Source organism: Excalfactoria chinensis, chromosome 4, assembly GCF_039878825.1.
Source record: "Excalfactoria chinensis isolate bCotChi1 chromosome 4, bCotChi1.hap2, whole genome shotgun sequence".
NCBI classification, from domain to species: Eukaryota; Metazoa; Chordata; class Aves; order Galliformes; family Phasianidae; genus Excalfactoria; species Excalfactoria chinensis.
The window spans coordinates 42942225-42970110 of NC_092828.1; the positions used below are offsets into that span (position 1 = coordinate 42942225).

The 27886-nt window shown below is 40.4% G+C and overlaps 1 protein-coding gene across 1 annotated transcript; it reads right to left on the reverse strand.

The window, feature by feature from the left end:
- Nucleotides 1-6834: 6834 nt before the first annotated feature.
- On the reverse strand, nt 6835-27141 carry LOC140251220 (glycerol-3-phosphate acyltransferase 3-like). The gene is made up of 12 exons (XM_072334721.1): nt 27020-27141; nt 16634-16706; nt 15075-15345; nt 14209-14283; nt 13986-14075; nt 12981-13074; nt 12578-12693; nt 10977-11032; nt 9821-9906; nt 8598-8726; nt 7569-7648; nt 6835-7125 (listed from the first exon to the last, which is right to left on the reverse strand). Exons 2-12 carry the CDS (start codon nt 16671-16673, stop codon nt 7011-7013), a joined length of 1152 nt encoding a protein of 383 aa, XP_072190822.1. The 5' UTR covers nt 16674-16706; nt 27020-27141; the 3' UTR covers nt 6835-7010.
- Nucleotides 27142-27886: the final 745 nt, after the last annotated feature.

The following is a 27886-nucleotide window of genomic DNA, read 5'->3' on the forward strand; positions in this document are numbered from 1 at the left end:
AAGCAAGGCTGAACACATAAACAGAACCTACTGCATCCAGGTTTCCACTGTACTCTTAAATGAATAATTCAGAAGGATATTAATGTTAAATTGGAGAAAAATCTATTTCCATGGTGAGCTGCTCGAAGAACCTTTTTCTCTGCCTGGCAGAGCGTGGAGGAAATGTGTCTGGTAATCTGACATCCTCCTCTTAGTGACAAAGCTGCCAGCTCCTGGCGTGAACGTGCTCAAGTACTTTCTTTCAATTTATCTTGCACTCCCATCAGAGGACAGCTAGCAGTTACCTGCAAAAACTCTTGACTTACTTAAAAGAAAAATAAATTACTGTCGTTGCCAAGTGGCCTTTGCCTCTTTAAGAAAAAAAATACAGCTATTATAAACCACTGATCATTTATCTACTGATAAATCAGTTTAAAATTAATTCCATCGTTCCATTTTGTTCATCTGCTCCGTACCCCATGAGAACACGCAGTTCTACTGCCCCACTCCAAGCAGCAAGCCTGCTTTTTTCTTTCAGGTAGTGTGACCATACTTTCACATGAGCATGGCAGCATCTTTCCACCAAAGACTCAGAGAGTGCACTCATGTTAACAATTTTCCATAGTTTCATTTTCTGAAGGCCTATTTTAGGTGCAAAGACTACACACAGTCATACTTTCTAATGCAATCCTCACACTTTGACTTATGTCATGAAGTGCAATACATACAAAGGAGTGCAGAAGTTGAAATTAAATGCTCCAAGTTTATCTAAACCAGATGCTCCAAATGAATCCGAAAACTGCAGAGCCTTTTAATTTACTTTTTTTGGCTGTACTTATTGTACCCTACTTGATTACCAGTTCCTGCAGAGTTTGGCTCTGGGGAGTGTAACTGCAAACTTGGTTTCCAGAATCAGGGCAATCCCACTGAAGTATCTGGACAGCATCATCTCCTTAAGCATTGCTAAGTTACTGTACATATTATTGGCTGCTGGTGGGTCAGATCTAGTAAGCTTTTTGCTTGTCTGTTGTCACTGGAGCCAGCAGCTTCAGAATAGCCAATGGTAAATATCTGTGTTCTATTAGAAATAAATACAGTCCTACATACCATACTTATTCCAGTACTACCTTCTATCTCCTGCTATTCTGCTGTTGTGCAATGGCAGATAGCCAGTAAACCACTTGGGAATTCTGTTCTCTTTCATTTGTCTTATGATTGCAGGCAGGTCATGCTTTCTCTCCACCGCTTTATTTGCTATAACTCACTGTAAAAATTGATATGCTGTATACACAGAAGAGTCAGATAATTTCACCCTCAGTTTGTATCCTGGAACCTACCTGGAATTTTATCCTCTGCCGTGCTTCTGTGAACTTCTAATCCTTGTTGCACAGAAACTACAGATAAGCTTTAAAGGTAGCCTTGCTTTTACACAGCTTTTATGCCTAGCAGTCCATATTCACAGAGCTGCAGTGAATTGTGTGCAGCCTCCAGCAAGGATTGAGGCGCAGGAGCACTGCACACTTCATCAGCTCAGCAGAGAGGTATATCACACCTCAATCAATTTAAATTCCATAAATTAGAGATTACGGTTGCTAGGAGTTCAGTGATACAGCTACAATTAGAACCCTTTTAAAACCCTAAATCTAGCTTTTCATTACAAAGTATGGGTAAATGTGGGTACCCAAAAAAGAGTGTTAACAGAAGCTAGCAGAAACAAAGCTGATTCTTGCTGAAATAGCCAGCATGAAATGGATTGCAGCAAAGAAAACTGCAGCCAAAGAAAAGCACCCATTTCTGCCCAGTGCTGCCAGTCAAGTGGCTTTTCCCAGAAGCAAGTACTTCAGCCAGTCCAACCTTTTTCCTCACAACCCTCCAGCCTTCAGGAGTAGATTGCCAGGTAGGCCCAAGGCCACACTCTTCCCTTTTTTCCACTTGTGGAGTTCTATTTTGAGTAAATCGTTATATCATCCTTGGCACAAACAGCTCCTATCCCAGCTGCATCTGTTACAGGGCTCCAGAGTCAGGCTCCTGTCTTACTGCACTTCCCAGTCTAGTAAGTCACACTAAGTTAAACCCAGCCCTTCTTCAAAGCCTAAAACCCTGGAATATTTTTCAGCTTCTCCTTGTGCAAAGGTTAACAATCCCAAACCAGCCCTGTTTACAGCACAGGTCACTAAAAGGGGTCACATAGGGCAGTTCAACTGCCCGCCCACAGATAGCACAGACTCTCTTTGGCTGCCCTCTGGCATTCCACCTGGTTCTCTTTCCAAAAGGCCTGGGCTTCACATAGCTCTTATATTTCTTAGCCGTCAGCTTTGCAACGTGTCTCACACAATCAAGAGTGTCTCACATACGCCTGCATCAAGGTGGAACCTGAATCTTTATCACCAGCTTTATAAAAAAGAAAATGGAGAGATTCCCTCCAGTTTGCAGTGGAGGCATGAATCAGTTATGGGCAGACTTTCACAGGTGCTCAGCATCCAGCATTTTTCATCTCAATATAAGAGCATTGAGGTTGGAACATTTATCCTCCCCTGTATGATTTCATCTCCTGGGATGTTACAGGTTAAACTGTATTGAAACAGCTTTTAGTATCTCTCTAGCAAGCAATACATTAAGCATTTTTCAGTAGGGATGTCTTAGTGCTTGTTCCTGCACTTCATACAACAAAAACACCTAAGCACATACTTCAATCTTAGCTCTTCATTAGAATCAGAAAGCAACTGAGCATTGGTCTTCCTTTTGTGACCTGATCAGGATCAGTGCTCAACTGACCAAATTGCCAAGCTAACTTCACCACTGCATTAGCATGGGAGGAACTTTGTGGACATCTGTGGTTCTATGCATCAAACACGGGAGGAGATGGACACAGCACCTACTGAGAGTGAAAACACTCAAAAAAGACAAGCCAGCAGAGACAGGAGAATCTGCAGCATGAACAAAAAGAACACACTGTGAGGACAATAGCCAGTGGTGGGAAGTGATGTGACCTGAGGCCTGGCAGGCTGGCCTTTTTCCCTGCTTCTTTTTCAAGTGCACATTGTGTGCACACACATGACTCCAAGCACTTTGCAATCTCTTTAACGACCTCAGTTCCTAATGATATAAAATTACAACTTGAAACGTTACTGTTCTTCTCTAGCACTGTAAGGAAGGACAAAACGTGCTGCTACCCATTTAGCAGGGAAATTAACTTTCCCTTTCATCTTTTTCTTAACTGCTATTACGATTTGTGCTTCCCAGATGACACATTAATACGGGTCTGTGCCTCCCTGCCACATGAAAGATGCATGCAGTGCTGCCGCCTCCTGGTCCCACTGCAAGAGCAGCTGGTCCCAGATGGGTGAAAGAGCAGCTGGGTAGAAGTCAGCTTCAGCTTTAACCGAACATTTCATAACGGCACAGTTGATGTTTTAGAGACCTTAATGAATTTATGGTATATATATATATATATATATGCTTGTGATGTTCTTATGGAATATGTTGTTTAATAGCTGCCTATATGATGTTAGAAAGTAATATATAGTAACTATCCCGATATTAAAATAAAACTAGCTTTCTAAGTTTTGCTTGTAAAAAATCCAGTCTACATGGATGTAGCTTTTTTCTCAGTATTATTCTATTTAATATCTACTGGTACATGAAATGTTCTGCCACCTGCATCTTCCTTACAGCCAAATACAAATGCCAAGGGATGTCAATTGATGTCAATAATCCACAATCGCACACAAATCATGACTACTGATTAGTAAAGCAATTATCATATTAAGAGAGTTCAACAGGGCTCAACATACTGTAAAATTAGAAATCAGTCAATAGCACGGCCATTATATAGAACAGCATTGATTGGATGTACTGAATGCTAGCCTTGATGACAATTGATCAGAATGAACCCTGCTCACAAAGGAGTCTGGTACACTAATTGAGGAGCCATCATTAAATAGAATAGTAAATCAAGGAGGAGAAGGGGAGAGGAGAAATGGGGATAAGAAGCTAAGGTCCTGTAGAGAAACAGTAAAAAGAAAAGAGCCAAGAAGGCCTCTGTCTCTATACTAGCTCTTGAGAGTACTTCTCCAGAAGCAGATGACCCTAAGAAACCCCCACAGGTCACCTCTGTCATCTGTTTCAAAGCTGGGGAACATGTTTGAAAGCACAAAAACGAGTTTTTCACCACAGGACAAGCGTTTCCAAAAGCAAATCATCCTTAGAGTATAAAACTCAGAGGTTCTGTCTGTGATGAATCTGTGACCTAAATTCACCAGTCTACTCAAAATCAGGCCTCAAACCACACAGCCCTGGAAAGCTGCACAGACTGCACCGCTGTTTTCACTGCTACTCCAAGAAACAGGTGCTGGCAGAAACAAGACCAGAATATCTTCTGTATTACAATGCCTTCAGCATTACATTGAATTTCCAAGTACAACCGAAACAAACATCTCTGCATTATAATGAAATGTTAAGAATGTACAGAGAAGAGCTCTCTAGTGCCAGCTAGATGGCACTATTCACACTACTTTTAATGCATGTTTCTTATAATACATACAGGGAGTCCCTTGGAAGATGCAAAAAGGGACTTGATCAGGTAGTTAGGAAAGAGAGAAGATTTTCCAGTGACATACAGCAGGTCAGCTGAAGTCATAGAGAAGAGCACTGCAGATGTTCCTATGAGTAACACAGCTGTAGAAGAGACATTTGGATGATAGAGGATTAAAAACTCTGTAGTTACAGCAGCCAGTCTTCACACACAGATACATCAAAGAATTATGAGGGGCTTTTTACCAAACTCTGACTTCATTCTCAGAGCCCAAAGAATTATCCTATATGCTTATCACTATGTCTTCTAGTCAACTGTAACATTTCTCTTGGTGTAATTAACTCAGAATTCCCATGTCTGAGTTAGGCATAGCCTTAACAAACAGCAGGCATTTAGGCATCTCTTACACAGTATAGCCAAATTATAGGAACAAACTCACACCTCAAAACTTCTGGTCCCCTCTGATCTTTGGTTCATGTGTGTTCCTGGAGGGGCAGGGAATTTAGAGAAGCTGTCTAAAAAACTGGTAAATTAGGCTAATGACAGTCAATTACATGTAAACTCACTGGAAAACAACAAAGCTTCAGCTTCCTTTACACTAATAGCAGAGCAGCACAATATACTTTAAGCATGAAAAGTGATTACACCAAAATAATCTCTTCTTACTCTGGAGGTTAAAACCCAGAAATACAAGCCAGGTCCTCAAGTCATCTTGTTCCGCACATATAATATAATGTGGTGAAAGTATAAACCATCTTTACAAGTTCTACTTTCCCCCCCAAGGAAGATCTAAGCAATAGTAACACGAGCATCTTCAAAGTTGCTTTCAAGTAAGCTCCAGCATTGGAAGCATACCTGAAGGAAGACGTTTTTTGAGTGCCTGACCCACTGAAGGAAAAAAAAACCATAAGAAATAAGCTGCGGTTATGCAACTACCCACTCACAAGTTATCATGAGAACAAGATCTTTTACTGCCACCACATCCTCCTGCTGGGGGAGGAGGACATGCTTAGCTATGGTCTTTTGGAAAACAACCAACTCCTCCATAACGCTAGCACTATGAGTGCAGTAAGCAATCACAGCTAAAAGTGTCTACCAAAGGCCACCACTGACAACTGCAAGTGAAATACAGAATATGCATAGAATATCAAGGGAAAGGAAAGGGCGAGATGGAGAGTTAATTAAAAAAAAGCAACTCCAAAAGCAAGAAACATTTCTTCTAAACAAGGTAAGAATGGGTAAGAATGTCGTTGCCATTTGAAGTCAGGCTGTCATTTACACCTCAGATGTCATTTACACCTCAGCTGTCATTGGGTTCAACGCTTGCTTTAAATGTCACTGTTCTGTATGAAAAAGTACCTCTTTGACAAAGTGTTTAGCTTTTTCTTGTCAAGATAGCCAAAAGACAGCAGAGAAAACAGACACACACACACCCCCGTGCCCACTCCTTCCACATCTGAACAAGTGGTGCGTGACACTTGCCGATTCAGACATGCAAGATGAGTTATAACAGTAACAAGGATCACACATCCAACAGCTCTCCTCCTCTTAGTGAGCTGGGGAAGCATTGCATGACAGGTAGAGAGGGATATCATCTCCTACTGTCTTGTAAAAACACAGTCCAAATGAGAAAATTCACGTTCCAACAGTTCTGACCTCACTATCTCTTTCTCTCTCTTTTTGCCTATTCTGTCTCCCTTTCTATCTCTGAGCAAGGTGAAGTGACATGGAAATGTGGGAACCACAGACCCACCACTTGACCTTTCACATAGAACTACAATCCCCGTTAGTGACTTTAAGACATCTGCCAAACAGAAAAAATTACTTGCAGTTTTAAACTCCGGCGCACTGAAAAGATGTAAGTATCATTTAAGATTTAAGCAGCAATAATTACAACAGAGCACAGCAGAAGCCATGTCGTAGGTTTTAATTCATGCAGTGTACGTGGACACAGGAAGGGATACATGAAAAATCTGATGACAAAATATAAGTTTCAGAATATATTTTTCCACACCACTCACTGTCCTTGGTTTTCACCAACTGATCCCCATGTCAGACAAGAAGACACCCAGGACATATTGCCACGGCCGCTGTTGGACACTGGGACAGTGGGAAATTTCCTACCTGGCAATCACTTGTTTTGTGACGCAGAGTAAAGTTACAAGTGTTTTTTCCCCCCTCTGACATACAACACTTCATCCACATCTTGGAATTCTGAAAACATTATGGTGAACATTCCATGTCTTCTCACAGGGCAAGTGTATCTACAACCACACAGTGCCTGCAGCTCACAGGAAAATGGCTAAACAAGATGCTGATACAGATTGTGAAGACATTTGTTTTATTAGTAGTTAAGAAATAAACAGTTAATATCTGACAAGGACAGCAGGAAAGAATGTGGGTTTTAATATTAAAAAAAAAAAAAAGCCCATTTTCCATGAGGATAAGTCCAGTTGAAAAACAAAAAAAACAAAACAGGAGATAAAATAAATAACATTTAGTGAACATTCCCATTTCCCACAAACCCATTTTCTGTCACTAGCTGGCAATATTTTTTCTGTTGCTCTTCCTTGAAAGACTCCTTGACTTTTTTTCTTTTCAGTCCTCCATCCCTATAATAGGATAGAAATATACAGATAAGGAAATGCCCTTCAGCTCACGTCAGAGTAAAGGTAGAAAAACATTACAATGTTTAGTAACAGCCGGTTTTTTGCAATGCGAAACTAAATGATTTGTTTATAGTGTGATAGATCTTGGCAGAACAACAGCCTCCATTTAATCCAGTGTTTAAAAAACAAAGTATTTATTCTCACCAAATTCCACTTTCTGGCTGGAACTACCTGTCAGCTCTGTTTATCTTTTTCTATTTTATTAGTCTACCTACACTAGTAAAGCTGTAGGAAATAGTGGTTCACTCAGAATCTGTAAAGGTGATGGACTACAGCCAAAGCAAAGCAAACAAGGAAGAAGTTTTAAAAAGAATCCAGGCTTAAGTTTTAGATTACAAAACACCTAAATATATCTTTAACTCATCTTCAAAGGCGTTGCCTCTTACCATGGCAGTACAGACATTCCTCCCTGAGCAGCAATGACAGCCTTGACTCTGTTGGCAAAGTGAACAGCATCTTCTTCGTCCTGAAAAAGATACCAGTGATTTGCTGTGCAGTTGAAACGTCTTCTCTACGTCTCACTTGAGGAGACACATTTTGTCAGAAACCAGGCACTCCCGTTTATGACACAGATGTACTTCAGCTGCTCCTGAGGAATGCCACCTGGCAAGTCAGCATGCTGAGTTTGCCATCATCCAGTGCAAAGAGAACAAAGTGTGAGGCTCTGTGCTTTCCATGGCAATTCAAAGTAACATGTAGAACAAGGTCACAGGTCTGGCCAGAGCCTGGGTATGTGTACCCAGTACCTTGGCACCAATCTAACCCCAGGAAACTGGGAACACACTGAACGGATCACCCTGGAGGAGGTGAGTTGTCTTAAACAGAGCTGAGGCCAGACACCACAGTACCAGTGAATTTCCATGAGTCGGTGATGGCCTGTTTGCTCCAACTGCAGAAGACACTCAAGATGCATGCATTACAGCAGCCTGTCTTCCAAAACTAGGGCTGAGCAAAAGATGGGGTAGGCTGTACCAGAATGGGCACTGCTGGACTAAAAGTCCTGTCTCTCAGCTTCAGACTGGGGCAGTGGGCTGACACAGACATGTTATACAGCTTTCTCTGCTCTTTCTGGTGTCCCACACATCTCAATATGCCAGAAAGAAAAGAACCTTCATAGAAATGAGCTTAATTTATGTAAAGATTGTACCATGAACCTCAGAGATGGAAATAACAAAATCAACATAATAAAATTACTTTCAGAGCAGCCCTCATATACTAGGATTGCTGTCATTATCCTAATAGGCTGCACATCCTGATTGACAATCTTTACTTAACTTTAGGAGTACAGTGTCACTTTATACTATTGCCATTACATAGTCAATAAAGTTTTACTGACATAATGACAATAGTAACACAGGTTCCCTCTTAGAAACCATTCATGAGCATTTCCGAAACACAGACAAAGGCCTAAGTACCTCTTTGACCATTGGTGGCAGGTACCACACATTGCAGACAATAGCCCAGCTGGTCAACACATTAAAACTATAGGTCATCATGGAATACTTGGTGCTGTTCCAGAACGCATCTCCAAAGCGAGGGTCATACTGGAAGACAAGAACAAGCTAAAGGGCTTAAACTGCTATCTAGGTGGCACATCGAGGTGTACAACACACTTACAGAAGAACAGGGGCAGAGGTAACAGCAGAGGTCATTCAGAAATGAAAGAAGCACTTCAATGATGATACAGTAGAAGAGTACAAAAGGTATGATGTCAGAAAGAGTAAGACGTCAGTTCTGAAGAAAGACAACCCAAAGGCACAGAACACCCAGTATATGCAGAACAATATCCTTGACTGTATACAAGTGCAGCTGTGCTCAGTTCTGATCATATAGGCAGGCTTTTATTTTTTTTCTTTTTTTTTGCCAGGAAACCATATAATGACTTGTTACATGAGGGACAAATCTAACCACACCTCTAGAAGTAATTATAGTCCAAAGCTCCATGTTTTAACATTTGTTACAAGTTAATACAAGTTAACCTTCATACCCTAGCAGAAAAAAGGGCCTGTTGTATCCAGGGGCGTATCAGACTCAGCACTGATAGTCGTTTGAGGAAAGGGACTGCCTGTAGCAAGCTCCCCAGGGCAGTGATCACAGCACCAAGCTGCCAGAGTTCAAGAAGCATTTGGACAGTGCTCTCAGACACTGGGTTTTAACGTGGGACAATCCTGAATAGTGCCAGGGGCTGAGCCCAATGATCCCAGTGGGTCCCCTCCAACTCAGGATATTCTGTAATTCTTAATCCTTACAAGCAACACAGGACCCCCAAACTGGGACAGACCCACTGAAACAAAACTTAGCTATAACCAGACAGAGCTACTCAATATGTAAAGATTTGTCATCTACAGATACGCTGACTTGAAAGGTTTACTTGATAATGCTCACACTACTTGTAACAATTTCCATAAGGTTATGCAACAGTTATAGCTTCAGGAAAAGGAAGTCATGTATCTAGAGCCAGAATGTGTTGGCTAAAGCTTACTAGAGAGTCTTGCAAGTGCCAAGAGAATAATTCAATTACTAGTGCCTTTATCCATCAAGAGCCTGTAACCCCAGAACAGAAAGACCAGGTAGAACTAAACACTGTACTTTTCAAGTTGTTCCCAAGCCATCCAGCAAAATCATTTTCCATACTTACCTTGATAGCTACTGGGTGGATGGTCCCTCCTACTTCAAAGCTTCCCTTCTTAAACATCATAACTGATGTGTTGTTTATGCAGGTACCTGGACAGAATGGAAACACATGAAAAGTTCAATCCATTCTGCAATCCTTCTTTCAGAAACATAACCCCATTATACTACACACTATGTAAGAGACTGAGAAGCAAGAGTTGATGTCCCAGACACTTGGTAGAAGTGTAAAAGGAGATCACCACTTAACCAGATAAGGAGCAAGATAAGGAGTGGCTGGAGGAGGAGGGTCTTGTGAAGGAGGAGAGTCAGTCTGTGATAATATGAGGATCTGTTGAATTACAACAGGAAAACTTAGTGGGAAAAGGAGAAATTTCACAAACTACACTTTCCCACCAAAGAGGGTCAACTAGTAGTCATCTGGGCAGAGGGAGAGTGACCCCACCTGAAGTCCCTCTGACTCACTCTCAGAATAGTCTAGATCTCAAAGCACACTTGGGCACAGGTAAGGCCCTGCCTTCATCACAGTGTTAGAGGGGGCCTGACAACTCCTTGAGACTCCAGACTCACAACTGCTGGCTGAACCACTTCTTCGGGGGCAGGTCACAAGCATGTGAAAGGCAGAATACTGCCAGTTCAGGTATGCACCCACCACAGGGGGAACAACACCAATTACACTGCAGGATCCAAGGAAGGGTGATATCTCATTTTCTTGTTTTATCCTTTTCTCTCTCCTCTGTCTCTCTTTCTTTCTTTTCCCTTCTCTCCTTTTCTCTCTCTCTTTCCAAGGCATACTAGAACATAAAGTAAGCCATACTATCATAGCTTATTGCCAATAAGGTATTGATAACTTAAATCTAAATATCATAGTGGGATATAAATGAACATTTAACTGATCATTTGGTGTTATTTCACCCTATTTGACCTCAAAATTCTTGAGCTCCTATCTCCATACGTTACCCAGAGTATCTCAGAGTCAGGCTGCAACGCACTAAACCAAATAAACTGTCATAAAATTGTGTTGCATAGTAGAATCTCATTTTTAATATCTCACAAGAATTCAATAATTCCACAACTAAAAACAAACACCTCAGCTTTAAAGGTTAGGCATGATAAACTTCACTTAGTGTAAATGAGCAAAGCAATACAGAATTGGTTCCTACCTTCTGGAAAAATTAGAATGGGTAGTTTGGCCTTATCTGCAATGTGTTCTCTGATTCTGGGGAAAGAAAATAAAATTTCAGCGTACACTTCATTTTCGCATTTTTGCAGAAGACATTTCTATGTGGTTAGGATTCTAACTATGGATTATCTCTTACATAGAAGAAGAAAAGACCCGTGCCTAATAGTTCTTCGACAGACAGTGGTCTCAGCAAGGATGTGCACTAGTTTCAGGCCTTGAAAGTTTTCTCTTGCTAAATGCGTAAATAGATTCTTCACGAAAATTCTACACTCTTCTTTTATTTCACCGTTTGGACTTGATTAATAGAAAGCCTGCCAATGATACAATGGCACATAAAAATTGCTTTCTATTTATCTTTGACAGGTTCTAGTAATGAATAATGTTGAATTTTTGTTGACTTGTTTTGCTTTTTTAATAAAGTGTCTTCTATATTTTAAAGCTTTGTGTATACATTTATATATACTCACACACACACACCAGTTCATGCACATCTAATGTTTCTCCATCCCTAGATATGAGAAAGAAAGCTACTTCATTGCATTTTCTTCATTACTTAAAAACAACTGCTTTTAAGCAATTAATCTGCTTCGGCAGATTACTGACACATGAAATCTATCTATTTTCAAGACACCTAACTGTCTTTCCTATGAATCAAAAGCGTATAGTTCCACTGAACTCCACATAGAAGAGCATAAACAAAACATAAATACCAAAAAAAGCAGAGATTTATCCAGTAAAGGGGCACCTTTTCCCTTTTCTAAGGACTAGTTGCCATAAATGCTTGTTTCATGTTAGCTGCATTGCACACTATTTCACGAAGATTTCACATGTCTAAGAGGACCTGAGACACCAACAAATGCCATAACGTGTCTATCATTTTCACATCCTTAAACGTCTAATATACTGCCTCTGCCAGGAATAGTACTGCAGGCCTTTGGAGCAGCAGAGGCAACAGGCACTGACACTTCTCCAAGATGTTCTTCCAGTTTCTAGCAGCTAGGTGGTACCATGGTAATTTATTTCACCACAAACTTGTTTAATTCCTTCTGCAGACTTTCCCGTGCAAGACAGCTGAGTACTGTGGTTGTTTCTAATGAGCTGCAACTGGTTTCCTCAGATAATCTGTCAATCTCCACAAGCAAATAGCTAAGCCCAATGTTAATGTTTGTTATTATCAGCTTCCCTATCTCCTGTATTCACAGCAGACATAACCAGACTTCTGATGCTCAGAGCTGATGGACAGATGTGCAAAGGTAAAGTATGGTCTAGGAAACAGATATGCTGACAGAATTTCAATGTTGGTCCTGGCATCCAGAATCATAAACCTCGAAAATGAATGAGCAGGCATCTGCTTGTGGCAAGCAGCCTGATTGTGCCAATGTGGAAATGCACAGTGGTTAGAGGACAACCAATCAAAAGACCCAGAAAGCAGTGCTAGTCTGCATCTTCATTGTCAGTCATTCCAAATCTTACCTACCGCTGCCTGCCGAGATGCAGGGTCAGAACACTCTCAGCTCACAATGGGACCTCACAATTACAAGACCTGATGAGAAAAGCAAGCAAAAAATCTCACCATCCTACCTTTTTCTCACCAGATGACGATCTTTCATTTCTGAACGTTCAAACAAAACATGCTGACTGGTTTGCATGCAAGACTTCTGAATAAGCCCCAGAAGCCCTCCATGGACCTGGCCAACCTGCAAGCCAAAAACTAAAATATTTATAAGGCAAAAATACACACAATTATTTAATTGACAAAATTCTAACTAAAGATACATCAACTTCTAAACTTTTTCCATGAATTATACCAATTGTTTTGGCCAAAAACGTGCATACACTTACCTGTCTGAATAGAAGTTCCAAATAGGAGAATCTGAATGCTTGAAAATCCCACTCCTCCTACCAATAACTTTATCCTCCTGCCCAACACCATATCTGTGAGTGCCTCAATATTACCAATATTTACCAGCTCTCTTGCTCATACCAAGGAATAGCATCCATCACTAGCCAGGATTAGAACATCTAGAGGAGATGTGTGGTTGGCTACACAGATGCCTCCTTTCTGTGGTCTGTTTTCCCTGTAACAACAGCCATGAGAGGAATTAGCTCATGTTTATTCTTCAGACTGCAGGCCCCACCAGGTCATCTATCTAGTGAATGTACTTCCACAACAAAGATCCTTGGTGACAAAAACATATAATCTGCATACATTATCTGTAGATAATGGAAGCACGAGAACACAAGACAATTTAAAATACAAGTATAACTCTAAGGTATGTTAAAACTCTTGTCTGTACATTACAGAAACCATCTTTCCCCATACATTTGAGAGTTCCTTCAGACTCAGTAGTTCTGGACAAAACCATTTTCCTTACAGCTTAGAATATGCATCATTACTGGAGAAGGTATTTCAACAGCATTCATTACCATTCTCATAGGCGTATATCAAAGACTACTCAAGCACTAAACTTGAACACAGATACTAAGAAGCAAGGCTTTCTTTCCTTCCTGAACTATCAACAAAAATTACTTTGAGGGCCTCTGTTACATAAACCTTCACAACTAAGCAAGCAAGATATTAGAAGTAGTTACTGAAACATCCATAACATACTAGAGAGGTGAATATGAAGACTTAGGCTATCAAATTTGCTAATAGAGCAGTTGATGCTTTTGTAGTGATGTTTTTCTAGGCAGTTATAACATTAACAGCAAACATAAAGGAAAATGTCTAAAACTGCATTTAATGAAGAATACAGTACTACTACAACACTGCATTCTCTGCAAATACCCAAGAGACAACACAGCAGAGCACAAAAACATCTTGAAAGAAATCAAGATAGACCGAGACTACATGATCTACACAAGTTCTACCAAGGCTGCAATTCAGTACAAGTATCCATGTATTAATGAAATAAAAACCCTCTTTGAAACTTGAGATTCAGTACTGAATGAAATGAACAACAGACAAGAGCAGGGTTGCACCACTCACCTGTTGTGGAATTGAACAAGACCACTCAGACATCGGATACCTAATGCAGCACATGTCATCTGAACCTGGTTACTCAGCCAGTGTTTAACCCTGGAAGGGAAAAGTCACCCCACAATTGTACACATCAACTCTCCAAATTTAAGTACATTCCAGTACCAATACCCTAATTCAGCTCCTCAAAGAAATACAAGAGAAGTGGAACAAGCCCTCAGTAAACACCCACCTGCCATTTGGAAACTGTCCTACTACCGTAGTTGCTGAGACCAGCAAGAGGATGCTGAAGAAAGACAAGAAGATGCTAAAAAGTAAAATAATCTTCATTAATTTCAGTAGCTATTTCTATTCCAAGCAATAAGTTACTCTACAACCACAAAAAATTAGGTGGTGTTGGCCACTAATGGCTTAGCAAAACAAACATTAAAGTTATTCCTACATAAATGGTGTCTTCCTACATAAATGGCTTCTACATACCTAAGTAGACACACAGGCACTTGTGCTCTGCTATGTGCCTAACTGTTATGAAATCCTTCTACATATTCAAAAAGAGTAAGATGTTTCACAAGGTTCTGCTCCTTACTAGAATGTATTTATAGTTGTACCTGCCTGGCCAATGGCAATAAAGGTTGGTTTTGCATAAAAAAGCACTGACATTTCTGTAGAGAACCACATTCTGTGGGATGTCTCTTTCTTTCATCCAGCCCTGCACTGACAGAACACTGGCTTTGCTTCACATCCCGAGGGTTCAGCATACAGTCTTCTTCTCATACTCACACAGGTAAAGCCTGATACTCTCAGCTGAAACAGCTTTTATTTTATATAATAAAAAGATCTCCAGATCACTGCTATGATTTAAAAAAAAATAAAAAAAAATTAGATGAAGACATGTATTTGCATATTAATAAAACATACAGCACGTAAGAAACACACATCTTGGGCTTTCTTTTTTCCCCTCTGGAGATTTTTTGTGACAACCTGGAAAGTAAAGTCACATCAAATTCTTATTTCTGCACTAGTCAATAACACATAATGTCATACTTTCTATTAAAAGCAATATGAAAAAACAATCCCAACAAATTACATTTGGCTCACCGAAAAGGCACCAGGAGACAGTACCGGATTAAGATCCCAATGACCCACACAGCAGTCAGCTGCCAGCTGACACGGTGAAAGTTGGCATTGGTTCTGCTGAGAAGATTCCAGGACAACAGCTCCTCAGAGGTGAACCGCTGTGTGACTTCATCTTCTGCAACTGCTTCACACCCCTTCTTGGCAAAGTACATAATATCTGCAAGGTTGAAGTATCCCCTGTGCTGGCCAGCAATCTCCTTTTCCATGGAAGTTTCCTCTCTCTGGATGATCCCTTTGTTTCAAGAAACAAACAGAAAAATAAAAACAAAAAAAAAAAAACAAGCCAACAGCGTGAGGAAATGAGTCTTCCTCCCCACTCTGTAAAATGGACAACGCAGAGTCCAAAAAAAGGAAAATTAACTGCTTTTTAGAAATAGCTTTCCTTCAATTCTAAGCACCATAATTGCATTGGTACGTTTTGTGTGTGTGTACTAGCACTTAATTCCATGAACTACTTCTCTAATCCTACGCCATATCAAACCACTAAATTATTGAAGGAGACAAGCATTCAGAATGAACTGCATAAAAAATCCTGAGCACAACACCTACTTCACTGCCATTTATCAAACAACGTAAATACACACAGCTCTAAATGTTGTCAGTGTACTGCTTAGATCTCTTCTCTTGCCTTCACTCAAAGCTCGGCTATTGTCTATACTGTTGTTGATTTTGCTGCTGTTGTTTACTTTTACTTTTTCCACAATATGTTCCCAGCTGTAACAAACACCTTCCTCTGTTTTATTTTTTTCCTCAGTCATCTCCTCCCCATCCTCTCTCCTTTAAGAAAGCATTAAAGCTTTAGATTTTTCTCTGAGCTGTACACACCGTAAGACCGCAGTAGAAAAAGAATAAAAACTAATTCATATTTCATATCAGTAAAATTAATGCCTCACAGGACAGCCACTCCTGTGATCACACTGATGTTTGCTGAGGTCACTCAGACACCAGATTCATACCTGGCTGATTACAATGGCTAGAATTCCCCTCAACCATATAAGCTAATATTCAGGTTACACCTAAGAGAAAGTGCAAGAGGTGTCTGTGATCCACAGGGTAGCGTAGCTGCTGTACTTGAGACTCAGTCTTTCATATGCTAGGAGGTACAAGAAGCAAGAGAAAACCAAAAACGACCAACATCTGGTGCAAATCTTAATCATCCCCTAATCTTGTAAGCAGAGAGAACTGTTGGAGTCAGAAATACAAAACAGACATGAAAAGAGAGACAGCTTCCCTCCTAGTTATCAGCAGTTCTTTTCTTTACCCACACTGGTTTCCTTTAATGCCTTTTATTCAGAAGGCTCAATCATTCTCAGACATCTTTCCTTTATATGCATAAAGCCTCCTTTGTCGGTTTACAACATCAACAACTATTTTCTCATTAACTCCTTATTTACCATTCCATTTTTCCTAAAATCAAATGAAATTGATATATCTGTTCACTCTTTCCTGGGTAAGGTATCACAGTAGCTGTCTTTATACCAGATGAACAGTGCTGTGTCACTTTTGTTCAGAGATCTTACCATTGGCGATTAGATTTTCAAGTGCCAGCGCCTTCTGCATTTTTATTCCCTTCTCAATCTGCAGGGTGGCCCACTGTTCTCAAAACAAGAAAAGTAGACATTAATGGTTTTTATTTTGTCATTTCCAGGTACTCTGCAATATCTTTACATGAACTGTCTGAGACTCCTTTATTGAAGCCAGGACTCAGACTTCCAGCATTCAAATTCAACCTGAAGGCTGTCTTGAATGCCTCCTATTTCAATAGCTACAGTGATTACCTGTAGTCACTATAATGAAAGACCATTTGGCTCAAAGTCATTTTCAGGAGTTTTTATTTTCCTTTAACCATATTACTGAGCTACCTATGAGGCCCTCTGAGGACCATGAGTTCCAAATTCTGTCTTCCCCAGTCAGCGTCAGACAACAGAATGATGCAAACTACCATCACTGACATGAGAAACATTCCGGGAAAAGAAGACTTAAAAATGGATTTTTAAGAATAAAAGAGATGATGTCAGCCTCACAGCATTCATGCAATTGTATTAGCAGCATACAAAGGAGGGACGATTTCATATTCACAGCGTTTCCAAAGTAGTAGTTGTAGTAATGAGCTTTTATCCTTCTCTGTCTTTTTGAAAAAAAAAAAAAAAAAAAAAAAGCAATATTTCTTCTACTTGTGCAGAATTACCACTAAACTCAACATCAACCATACCAATATGCCTGCTTCTTAAGTTTTATGTTTGCACAAAATGTCTTCACTATACATATACAGGCATATAAACAGCAGCCCTCAGTACTAGACCTTCCTCAATTTGTATCAATACATATGTCCTAATAATGAACTTCAGGTTCTTGTGCATAGGCTCTGATTGTTTTTTAAGGAATCAGTGACCCACTCAGCAAATGTCCTCACCTGATATTAAGTCTCCCACCTACAAAGGACAAAAGTCCATCCTTCTATTCAGGGTAAGCTCTTGATGAACGGTTTGTTTCTCATCTTATTGACATGCACAACCATTTAAGCAACATATAGATTGACCATGAAGGGTTTTCATTACATTGCAGATCTATATATCTGTGTATGCCATTAACTTTCATCAGATTTTTTGCTATGCTTAAGTTTTGCATGGCTCCTAACAGCTCCTTCCTTAGCTACTGAAGTTAAACTCAATGACAAGACAGAGACAGTTTCTCATGGTAGAATCAGGATGTTGTAATTACTTTGGTTGACTTTTGCTACCTGCATCTTGGGGAAAAAAAAGAAAGAAAAAAAAAAAGAAAAAAAAAAAAAACAACACTCAAAGGAAAACAACAACAATAAATATAGAAAGACAGTGATTTGATGCATTAAACTCCATTAAATCCATCTTATATAAGACCACTTACACCCTAAGAAAGCTGAACTGGTACATCAACCATCTCAAGCTGTGATAACACAGTGAGTCATTCAGGAGTGGGAATCTAGCTGATATCAAAAAACTACAGCCCACATGCTGAGAAAAGAAAGAAGATACTCCACAGCAACAACAACATTCTGGATAAAATAAAATAAAATAAACTAAGGTTTACATGTGGAAAATTTAAGCTGTTCACATTCTGCTGCTGGTCCTCATCCGTTTCCCTGTATCCAAAGGTATAAGGGATGAGAAGAAAAAAAAATGGGGGAAAAAAAACAAACACCGAAGCTCAGCAAATAGAGCCCTTTTTTTTTTTTTTACTTTCTGCTTTCTTGTATTTGGTCTGTCACCCTTATCTTGCCCATCATGCCCCTTCATGAACAATCCTCTGCCAGTTGGCAAGCACCTGCAGAAATCAGTTTGCCCTTACCATCCTTTGACTGTCTCAAGAGGTCTACCTTTTGATTCCCAAGTAGAAAAAGGGTACCATCACTAAGTGACTCACAGAAATATATTAACTAATTCAATGAGCAAGATAAGTCAAAACTGAACAAACATTGAAGAAATTGCCTCATAAAGCATAATATCTTGCCTCACAGCAGAGAGACATAGTGGGACAAAAGCAACACTGTAATTAAGGAGGCAATAAGGCAACAAAGGCAGAGGATGAGGCAGATGAGGAAGGGCTTCCAGTAGAGGAATGGTTGGTTACACATTAGCCTGGAAAACAGTGTCTACAAAACCTCAGCTGGTGTAGAGCTGGTGCATACGATACAGTTACATATTTTGTCTTCTAACACAACAACTGGGAAGCATGCTATGAAAGCACCGGGCAATGAATATGAGCAGCAAAAAGTTAACACCTTTTCACAGGACAGCTAAACTGCAGAGTTCATTGCCCAGAACATATTGCTAAAGATCGATTGAAACAGGTTCAAGGAACATTAAGGCACAGACAAAAATCATCATGAGATACGCAACACAAAGTCACCTCTCCTAACTTATGAATCAGCACAAGATGTCAAAGCAGTGGCTAGCAGGGAGTATTCTTAGCAACTCACACAGCTCTTAGGCTTCTCATCAAGCATATAAGCTGTCTCCTGTCAAAGCCAAGACTATTAGTTAAACTTTTGGACTGATACAGCAGCGTAGTCACTATCTTCTCCAGCATTCTGTGCCATCTGTATGCTTGATTTGTTTTTGAAATCTGAAATAAGGCTTTTTGATTGCCTTTGTTTTGTACAGTATTGAGACATAACTGTCTGTCTGGTCTTTGTTGCAAAACTGTAATGAAAGGCTGTTCTAAATAGCTTACAAAACCACAGATGTTGTAACTAACACAGAACTGAAGAGCTGAATGGAGTTACTTCATTCCTAAGTTTGCTGTGCGAGTGACAGCTCAGATAGCGTGCTTTCCTCCCACCCACTTCTCAAGTGATGAGGACACAAAAAGTCCAAACATCAGGTGATCCCACCTGAACTACTGAAGATTCGACTCCTCAGCTCCAACAGTCCATGCGAGGTGCCCTATAATTACCTTCTGAACAAAATGAGCATCCATAATATTATATTATATTAATTACTCTCTTCATAGTACATAACATTATAAGCTACATGATACCAAGCACTAACATTTTAAATCTCATTTCTTCTGTTTTTCTTCTTTTTTCCTTCTAAGTACAGGTCAGTGTGTTGTTCAGCATTCTTTTTTTCTGTGTTGTGTAATAATTCATTTTTATCTCTTTGTCCTTCCATTTCCATCTTTCACTCTCTTTTCCCGTGACCTCTCAAAAGCTTTTTCTAATCACCAACCAAACTGGGTTTTTCAATCCTCTTCTTAATTTTGTTCTCATGAGTGACAAAGGCACAGCATTTCCCTTGGTGAAATTATTCCATGCAAAGTTTTCTGAGGTAATTAACAAAGGGCCAAAGGGTTTTTAGTGCCAACTAAAATCACCGCCTATGATCAAGTACCAATGTTTTTCCATCAAGCCATCCTAGCTAGCCTCATTTTCCCTCTTCTTGTTTTTGGAAAAAAGATTTGTTCTGTTTCAAACAAACAAATATCTAGATTCCTTGCTGGAAAAGAAGCAAAGGACAAATTCAGCTATTTCCGTACATAAATTCCATCTTGCTCATCTATATCAGTCACTGTTCCCATTGCTAAAACACTTCACTGAAGCCAGAAATCAAAAAGAAGCACTTCATCAAAGGCCAACATTACCCATTGCTCATGAACAAATTTTGCAAACCCGAGCTCCAAGCAAGTTCTGTAAGGACTACAGATATCCTTTCTTTACAGATGCAATGTTGAAGAAAGTAGTATTTGGTCTTAAAACCCAGTTTTCACATCTACTCTTTTATTTTTCTCGAATTCAAAAAACTTGAAGGGAATTGTATCATGTTTTTCTTCTGTCTCCACATTTGTGCATTCATTTCAAGTTGTACAAAGTAAATACAGACTGCTCTTAGAAATGTTCTATTCTTTTTACAGGTCTACATAACAGACTTAATTGGTGCATAACAACAGGTAATCCAGTCAGCATTCAAGATCGAATTTCTTGTAAAATATCAATCAGTTGTTACATGCTGCCTAATGAGCAGATATTGCTGAGATATTGTAGGCATCACACTGATACACAACTCTAAGGATTTTTGGAGCAGCTCCGGGACAAGGCATCTTATTTCCCCACTCAATCTAGCATCAGTAACAAAGAACAGTCTTTCTGCTTCACCTAGCCAGCAAGAGCTCAGACAAACACAGATAGAAAACAGACTGACATTTCAATAGGTTACCAGTGCCAAGTTGGCTCATGTCTTGAACTGTATGTAAGTCTGCTATAAAGCTTACTGCGTGCCAAATAGCAGTTTCCACAATGCTACTTGGTATGGTCCCCAGGACTTTCAGAAGAGGCCCAGAAAGTGTAAGTGAAGGCCTCAGCCCAACATTTCCATTTGCCACGGTATCTGCTCATACCCCATTGATATCTATATCTGAAAACAACTGGTAACACCTACAGATTGCAGCCATGTCCACTGCATTAAATGATGCTTAAATGGCTGAAGATGGTCCCTGCCAAAGAGTTCTTAATCACTAATAAAAAAGAGACAGAGGAATTCTAATAAGACAGAAACTACAGAGAATTGGCAGGGCAGGAAGTAGTAGTATTGGTATTAATTATATCACATTGCAATGTGACGTGTTTAATGCGATGAACTGACGGCACCTACTTTTGGCCATTAATGGGCATAAAAAAGTCAGACCTAAAAAACAACACGGAATCCTGGCTTATTAAACCCAAAATAAACTTTCATGATTATCAGCAGAATCAGGATCTTAGCCATGACCTGTTCACATCTAGAGAAGTGCGCTTTCAGAGGCTGGCATGCATTTCTCAAGTCTTGTAGAGCAGAAGTTATGACTGCTGGCTCACACAGAGCTATAAATGGAATTGAAACAAGTGCAGTCCGTATTCTTACCTAGAACAGTACTCATCCCTGCAACATAACTGAAACAATCAAATCAAATCCATTAAATACATTTTCTTGTCATTTACAGCTTCTCATAAATTAGTGCATCATTTTAATTATATTTGGTTTTTGCAAAATACAGCATAAAGTACCATAACCAGCTTCAACTAGAAACAACATATCATGGAATCTCCAACAAGAAAATCTCTAATTTAATGAGAAAACCTCAACTTGATACTGTACTATAGCCCAACACTTAACTAAATATCATTAAAGGTATCATTCAAAGGAACCATCATCTAAGTCAAAAGTGAGAAAAAAAATCCCACCCTAATCAAACAAAATCAATCAAACAAAAAGCCACCCCGTCCTCCAAAAAAACCCAACAACCCTATATCCGAGAGTCTCAAAATTAATGGAAAGCTTCCTGATGGCTTTCGTGGCATCTAAGTCCAATGAACAGGTTTTTGTTTTTCATGTTTTAATATTAAAAATGTCCTGTAAAAAAGACATACCTCTTGATGTAATTCTCAACTTACCTCCAATGTTTTTATTACAATTTTCACATAGACATGAGAAATCCCCAACGACACTCTAAACATTGAAGGCAACAGAACTAGCACTACAAATGAAGTCAGCCAGATTAACAAAGTTTTGCCCTCTGCAAGGCTGTAGCCCTGTCTACTTTCTTCCATGCTTGCTCCTTTAAAACATCAACCTGCTGGCTTTCTTAGAATATTTGCTCATCTGCTGTGGAGAATCAGGCAAGCTTCAAGAGACAGAGGCAAACAAAAGCTACACATTCTAAAAGCCAAAGCTACTCCTAGGAGGGAGCCGCTGCACTCTAAATCTGCCATCAGATATAGTGATAGCAAAATTGTTACCCCTTCTCCCGCCCTAGCTCCACCTACTTCCATATAATTGATAAGTATTTACTCACCAGATATACCACAGGGTAGAAGAACGTATGTCTGGTAATAAGGTGCTGTCAAATAAGAACTTGTCAGTATGTTAAATAGCTTACCCAAGGCATCCTGCCAATAAATCGTAATACAAAACAAAGTACATATGGTTTTCGAATCATCTAAAATGCACATAAAGAACTTCTGCAAACAAAGTCTGGTTAAATTATTATCTTCCTTGGTCAGACTTTCTACCTCACACTGGAATGACTGCCTCATTTCAGTATTTCACCACAAGAACCAAACTGAAGCTTTAGGTTTAAGCCAGCTACGTGTTGTTTGTTTGTTTTAATACCTCTGTGATATAGATGTAAATTGCAGCAGGCAGGAATCAACATCAGAAGCAAATAAAACCTGCTCCCTCTTGTTCTACAAGAAATTAGCCAAATTGTATCACAGGGTTACAAAATGCACTGCGGTTAAGAAACAAGTCACATATCTTTGCAGGAATCCAAACACGTTAGATAAGGAGGTTTCACCTCCTATCCTATGAAACAGCAATAATTTAGTATTGTATTTTTAGGAAAGATCCAGTACAGCCCCTAATTCCAACCCCTTGCCTGTCCTTCTGTATGCATCAGAGAAAGAACGGAAGTAACTGTATCCCTAAAACCAGCTCCACTTAAAACCTTACCACAGAATAAATCAATTGATCTTGGTGGAATGACCGCTCTGGGCATGACTTCCAAAGCAGTTAAGTGCAGGTCCATGAAAGATCTTTCCTTTGCAGGTGGTCACATTCACAGGCTTGTATAAATGCAGTGGCTGTCCATTTGAAACTTCCCCATTCCCAGGTACCATGGTCTGGTTTGTGTGGCGGAGCAGCCTCACTCCAGGCACACTGGATTCTTCAGGAACTAAAGCAGAAGCACTCTAGAAAATGTGACCTATATGCTCCACTCACAAATAGAAACACAAGAATCAGACTGCGCTGCACACTGCTATGTCCTCCACCTCATACCATGCACCCAGGGAGTAATAAGCAGGCTCCCTGTTACAAACTCACGATACCATCACATGCTTCATGTGCCATATGAGTCAAGTAACCTTTTGTGTCTTCAGATTTGTTGTTGGATGCCAGACTTCAGGTCCTCGTAACACCACTGCACCTTCTTCTGCAATCTTATCTTCTTCCCCTCCTTATTTATCTGCCTCTGACAATCTATTTCTGAGCACGTTACATCTTCTGGAAATCACTGTTGGTTTATATTTTATGGTTTCTGTTTTCCTATTGCTCTTTCTCTCAATGGCAACTATAAGCCCCTGACTCTGCCATGCAATCAGCCCTGCCCCGTGCACTGTTACCCACCCCACGTTGTTCTAGGCTTCTCTAGGAACAACATATCTTTGTTAGAAAAAGAGTTCTGATTGCTCATCCCTCTTTAGCTACCATCCCTTACATTCTCATTTCTGGCCTCTTCCTACAGCTGCCTGTCCTGCTAACATGGCCACACAAGGCAGGGGGTTGTGGATGATAGGATGCTGATCCTCAGGCACAGTGCAGTACATCTGAGAGCTGCCTTCAGCTTCAGCAGGGGATTGGCATGCACACCAGCTGGGTGCTAAAACCTGTGGGCGGGAGGGTGGAGGTAGTTTCTGGGACCTGACTTAAGTCAAGAAAGGTGGGCCAAATTAAATATCAATAGCTCGTCAGGACATAACAGCAAGGTGTAGCAACAGCTATAATTAGCAATAAGCCTAGGCATGGACAAGAGGGATCCTCTCTTAAAAGGAGACAGATTTCCCTGCCCTGCACAGAGGAAGCATGATATTCCTCTCCTGAGTAAGGGAGAACTGTTTTCCATCCTGTGAGAATTTATCATCTGCACTTCCTCCCTAACCTTTATCCCCCCAAAGCAGAACAATAATGTGAACAAACAGTGCAATCCTTCCCTTCCACGTTCTAAAGTGACAGCACACCCAAACCCCTCCCAGGCTCACCCTTATCCCCTGCTGACAGGACTGCAGCCCTTTGTTAGCCATAATTTTCCTTGCAAATCATTCAGCCCAAGACCTCTGAGACTTCCTTGGGGCTGCCATGACAGCTTTCATAGGCATATCCCCCCCAAAAAACAGAGCACATAGCAAAGTTATGCCTGCTAAGTACCACCACTGAGTAGAGAGAAGGAACAAAAGTGTGTGTGTGTGTGTGTGTGTGTGTGTGTGTGTGTGTGTGTGGAGGGGGGTGGGGGTGTTACCAGTCTATCACTCTTCATCCAGCATGTCACATTTGCCATACAGCAACAGAAAATTCCAACTTTTTGGCCAACTGCACAGGCAAATAAATCCTTTTTGTGGCCATAGAACGAATACATCCATCATGACTTAATAGTCTGAGAGGTTACTTAGGACAGAAAGCAATTTTTTTGAACCCCCTTCCTGCTAGTATCAGCTTATTCTGACATGACCCAGATGCTTATTAGGTGCTTTTAATCCAGACAAATGACTTCTGGCTGCCCAATGAAGCTGGGAGAGATTTGTATTCCATGAGAAATGATCATTCTGCCACAACGGTGTCAACTGCCCACTCTTGGCTCTCAGTCCTTGAGGTCATTGTTAATCCTTGGGTCGTGTGTTAGTTAGTTTTTGGTTATCTTAGGGAACTGGAACCATGACCCATTCATTTTTCCAGTGCATGGAGAAGCAAACATAGCACTGACTACTACCAGATTTAGCAACAATATTAAAAATAATAATAATAATAAAGAAAGGCCCTCTTGGTTTTTGGTTAAACTTTTCTGATGTTTCAGTCTCATGTTGTGCAGACTCCTCACCTGGATGCTAAACAAGAGCAAAATCATCTCTGGTAGCTCTGTTCCACTTTTTATAAAGACCGAGGTTTGTACTTCACTTGTGAGAGATCTCCATGTCACCAGAATAACTTTAAAGATCACCCATTCTATGGTGAGCAATTTCAGTCTGAATATTCATGTATGGAAATCAAACAGTTCCCATGCAATTAAGTGCAAACATCCACACCTCTGTATCCATACTCTAACTGACCTATCTCTGCTGGTCTTTAGGTCAGCACAGATCTCATCTGTGTCACAAAATAGGTCTGTGTCTACACCTGACCACAGAGGAGTTGTGCTACTTATAGGTTATTTCTGCCTGTCAACAGTAGAATTATGACGTTGAAGAAGTATGTTTAAGCATTGTATTACTCATTACGATAATTGTAACATGCTTATCTCTGACCACACTAGCATTAAGGTTTCCTCAGAAGATAAATTCAGTCATTACAAAACCTTAATCATCATATCAGGATACATCTTTATATCACAAAATCTGGGAGTCCACTATAAGATCTGCCTACATTTGTTTAACTCAGCAGTGTACAGATACCCTTCAGATGATTAGGCATCACATGGCTTTCAATACACATTTGTCAATACACACCTTATATATGACTTGCATATCATTAACTAAAGAATCATGGAACCATTAAGGCTGGGAAAGACCTCTCAGATCACCTAGTCCAAACACACACCTAACCACCCCACCATGCCCAGTAACCATTACCCTCAGTGCCACATCCCCACAGTGCTTGAACACCTCCAGGGATGGTTACTCCACCACTTCCTTGGGCAGCCTGTGCCACTGCTTCACTGCTCTTTCAGAGAGTAGACGTTTGCTACTATCCAACCACAGTGTAACTTAGAGCCATTACCCCTCAGTCTATCACTGCCACCTGGGAAAAGAGGCTGAACCCCACCTCATTACAACTGTCTTTCAGGGAACTACAGAGAGCAATAATGTCTCCCCTGAGTCTCCTCTCCAGACTGAACCATCCTAGCTCCCTCATCCTCTCCTTGTAAGACTTGTGCTCCAGATCCTGCCCTTCTTTGGTCATGATGAATACAGAAGAATCATTTATCAATGCCCAGCGTTTCTTCAAACTGATTAAATGCATGAAGCGCCTCACTGCTCTTGTTTAGGAGTGGCTGCAATCACAGCACAAGGAAATTGGGGTTAATTTCTGAAAGATGCCAGAATATAAGTTCATTTTCACCATTCCCTCCACAAACAGCTATGTAAGTTGGTCACATCCTTATACTCTTGCCGTCTTTTAACAAGGCAACATAATCTATGTCACTGTTTGCTCCAATTCATCACTTCAGCTGCATAGTATTTATTACACATTCATCTAATGCCTGGATCACAAGAAATGCCTGATAGCTATTTCCCATTTATCTTCTCAATCATTTTGCGTCACCTGAAGAATCTGTCATCCCCCTGTTCATTTAGAAGCTTGTCGAGGGAGAAAAAATCTTAGCCAGTTCTTCACTGTGAGAATAGGTAAGAAGTGCAATGATTCTCCTCTTCTTAGTACCATTAGTACACATTTCAATATACTGAAATATTTTCTTTTAAACCCAAGTATGCCAGAAACAGCCATTCTTCTTCTAAGTTTTGCTGACAGGTTTAAAGGGAAAAGAAAATGCACTGAAAATATTGATTTCTAATGAGAGGTAAGAATACATAAAAATAGATGCGACATCCCCAAATTAGTGGAAGCAGCCCTTGAGAGACCACAGGTGCATAAACATTATGCAAAAACTCATTTTTTACTTACACAAAAAGCAAATAATGAGCTTGCAGGTAGTTCTGATGAGAGACGAAACTAAGCATTTCCTTTCCTGAAATGAAGAAACTGTAGCGGCCTTTACGACAGATCTCTATCTTGTTTCTAAGAACGCTGTAACTTCCACCTCTCCCTTCCTCAGGTGGTTTTTAGAGCTGCATTCTGATCAGGAACACCTGCTAAAAATGTGGGGGGAAATATAACATTACTGCAAATATTAAAGAGAATATGACTATTAAAATAAGTCAAAACAGCAACTGCACAAACTTAGTTCATACCATGAGTGGTGCAACGTGCTTCTGACAGACAGCTGCTTCATGTTATTCCTTGTGCCCATACTAGAATTTCTGTGGTTATTAGCTCAGAAGATTCCCACCACATTCACAGCAGCATACCCTGCTCCAAAAGGCAGGCAGTTCTCCTGCTGATGTTAGCACTGCCAGCTCCATGCCAGGACATACTTTGAGGCGGAACGACACAAGCTTCCTACTCTTTAGTCAGGAACATAGTCTGCTCCGCTCACACTCCCAGCAGGACGATCCAAGCAGTTTTGTTTCAGTGCTCTTTTGATGCTTTGACTTAATGTCCAGTCCAGCCAGGGCATCTCAGTTTGCTCTCAGGCCCCGCCTGCTAAACTGCCTTCCTCAATAATGGCATCGTTTCCCCTTTAAAGGAGGAATTCACACATGGAAATTACTTGATTTCGAAGAAGGGTAGAATTGTTTGAATTGGAAGGGATCCTTAAAGGCCATCTAGTCCACCTTCCCTGCAAGGAATAGGCGCCCCTCATCCAGTTATCACAGTGGGAAGGAGAAGGGATGGGCGGTAGATACACACCTAGGCGCGCACGGCCACCTG

Excerpts from the sequence above, each read along its gene's own strand:
- LOC140251220 (XM_072334721.1), bottom strand. The coding sequence starts at position 16,673 with ATGCAGAAGGCGCTGGCACTTGAAAATCTAATCGCCAATG. Across the intron at positions 15,346-16,633 it reads TGAAAATCTAATCGCCAATG|GGATCATCCAGAGAGAGGAA; the intron begins GTAAGATCTCTG and ends CTTGAAACAAAG. Across the intron at positions 8,727-9,820 it reads TCCACCCAGTAGCTATCAAG|TATGACCCTCGCTTTGGAGA; the intron begins GTAAGTATGGAA and ends CTTGTCTTCCAG.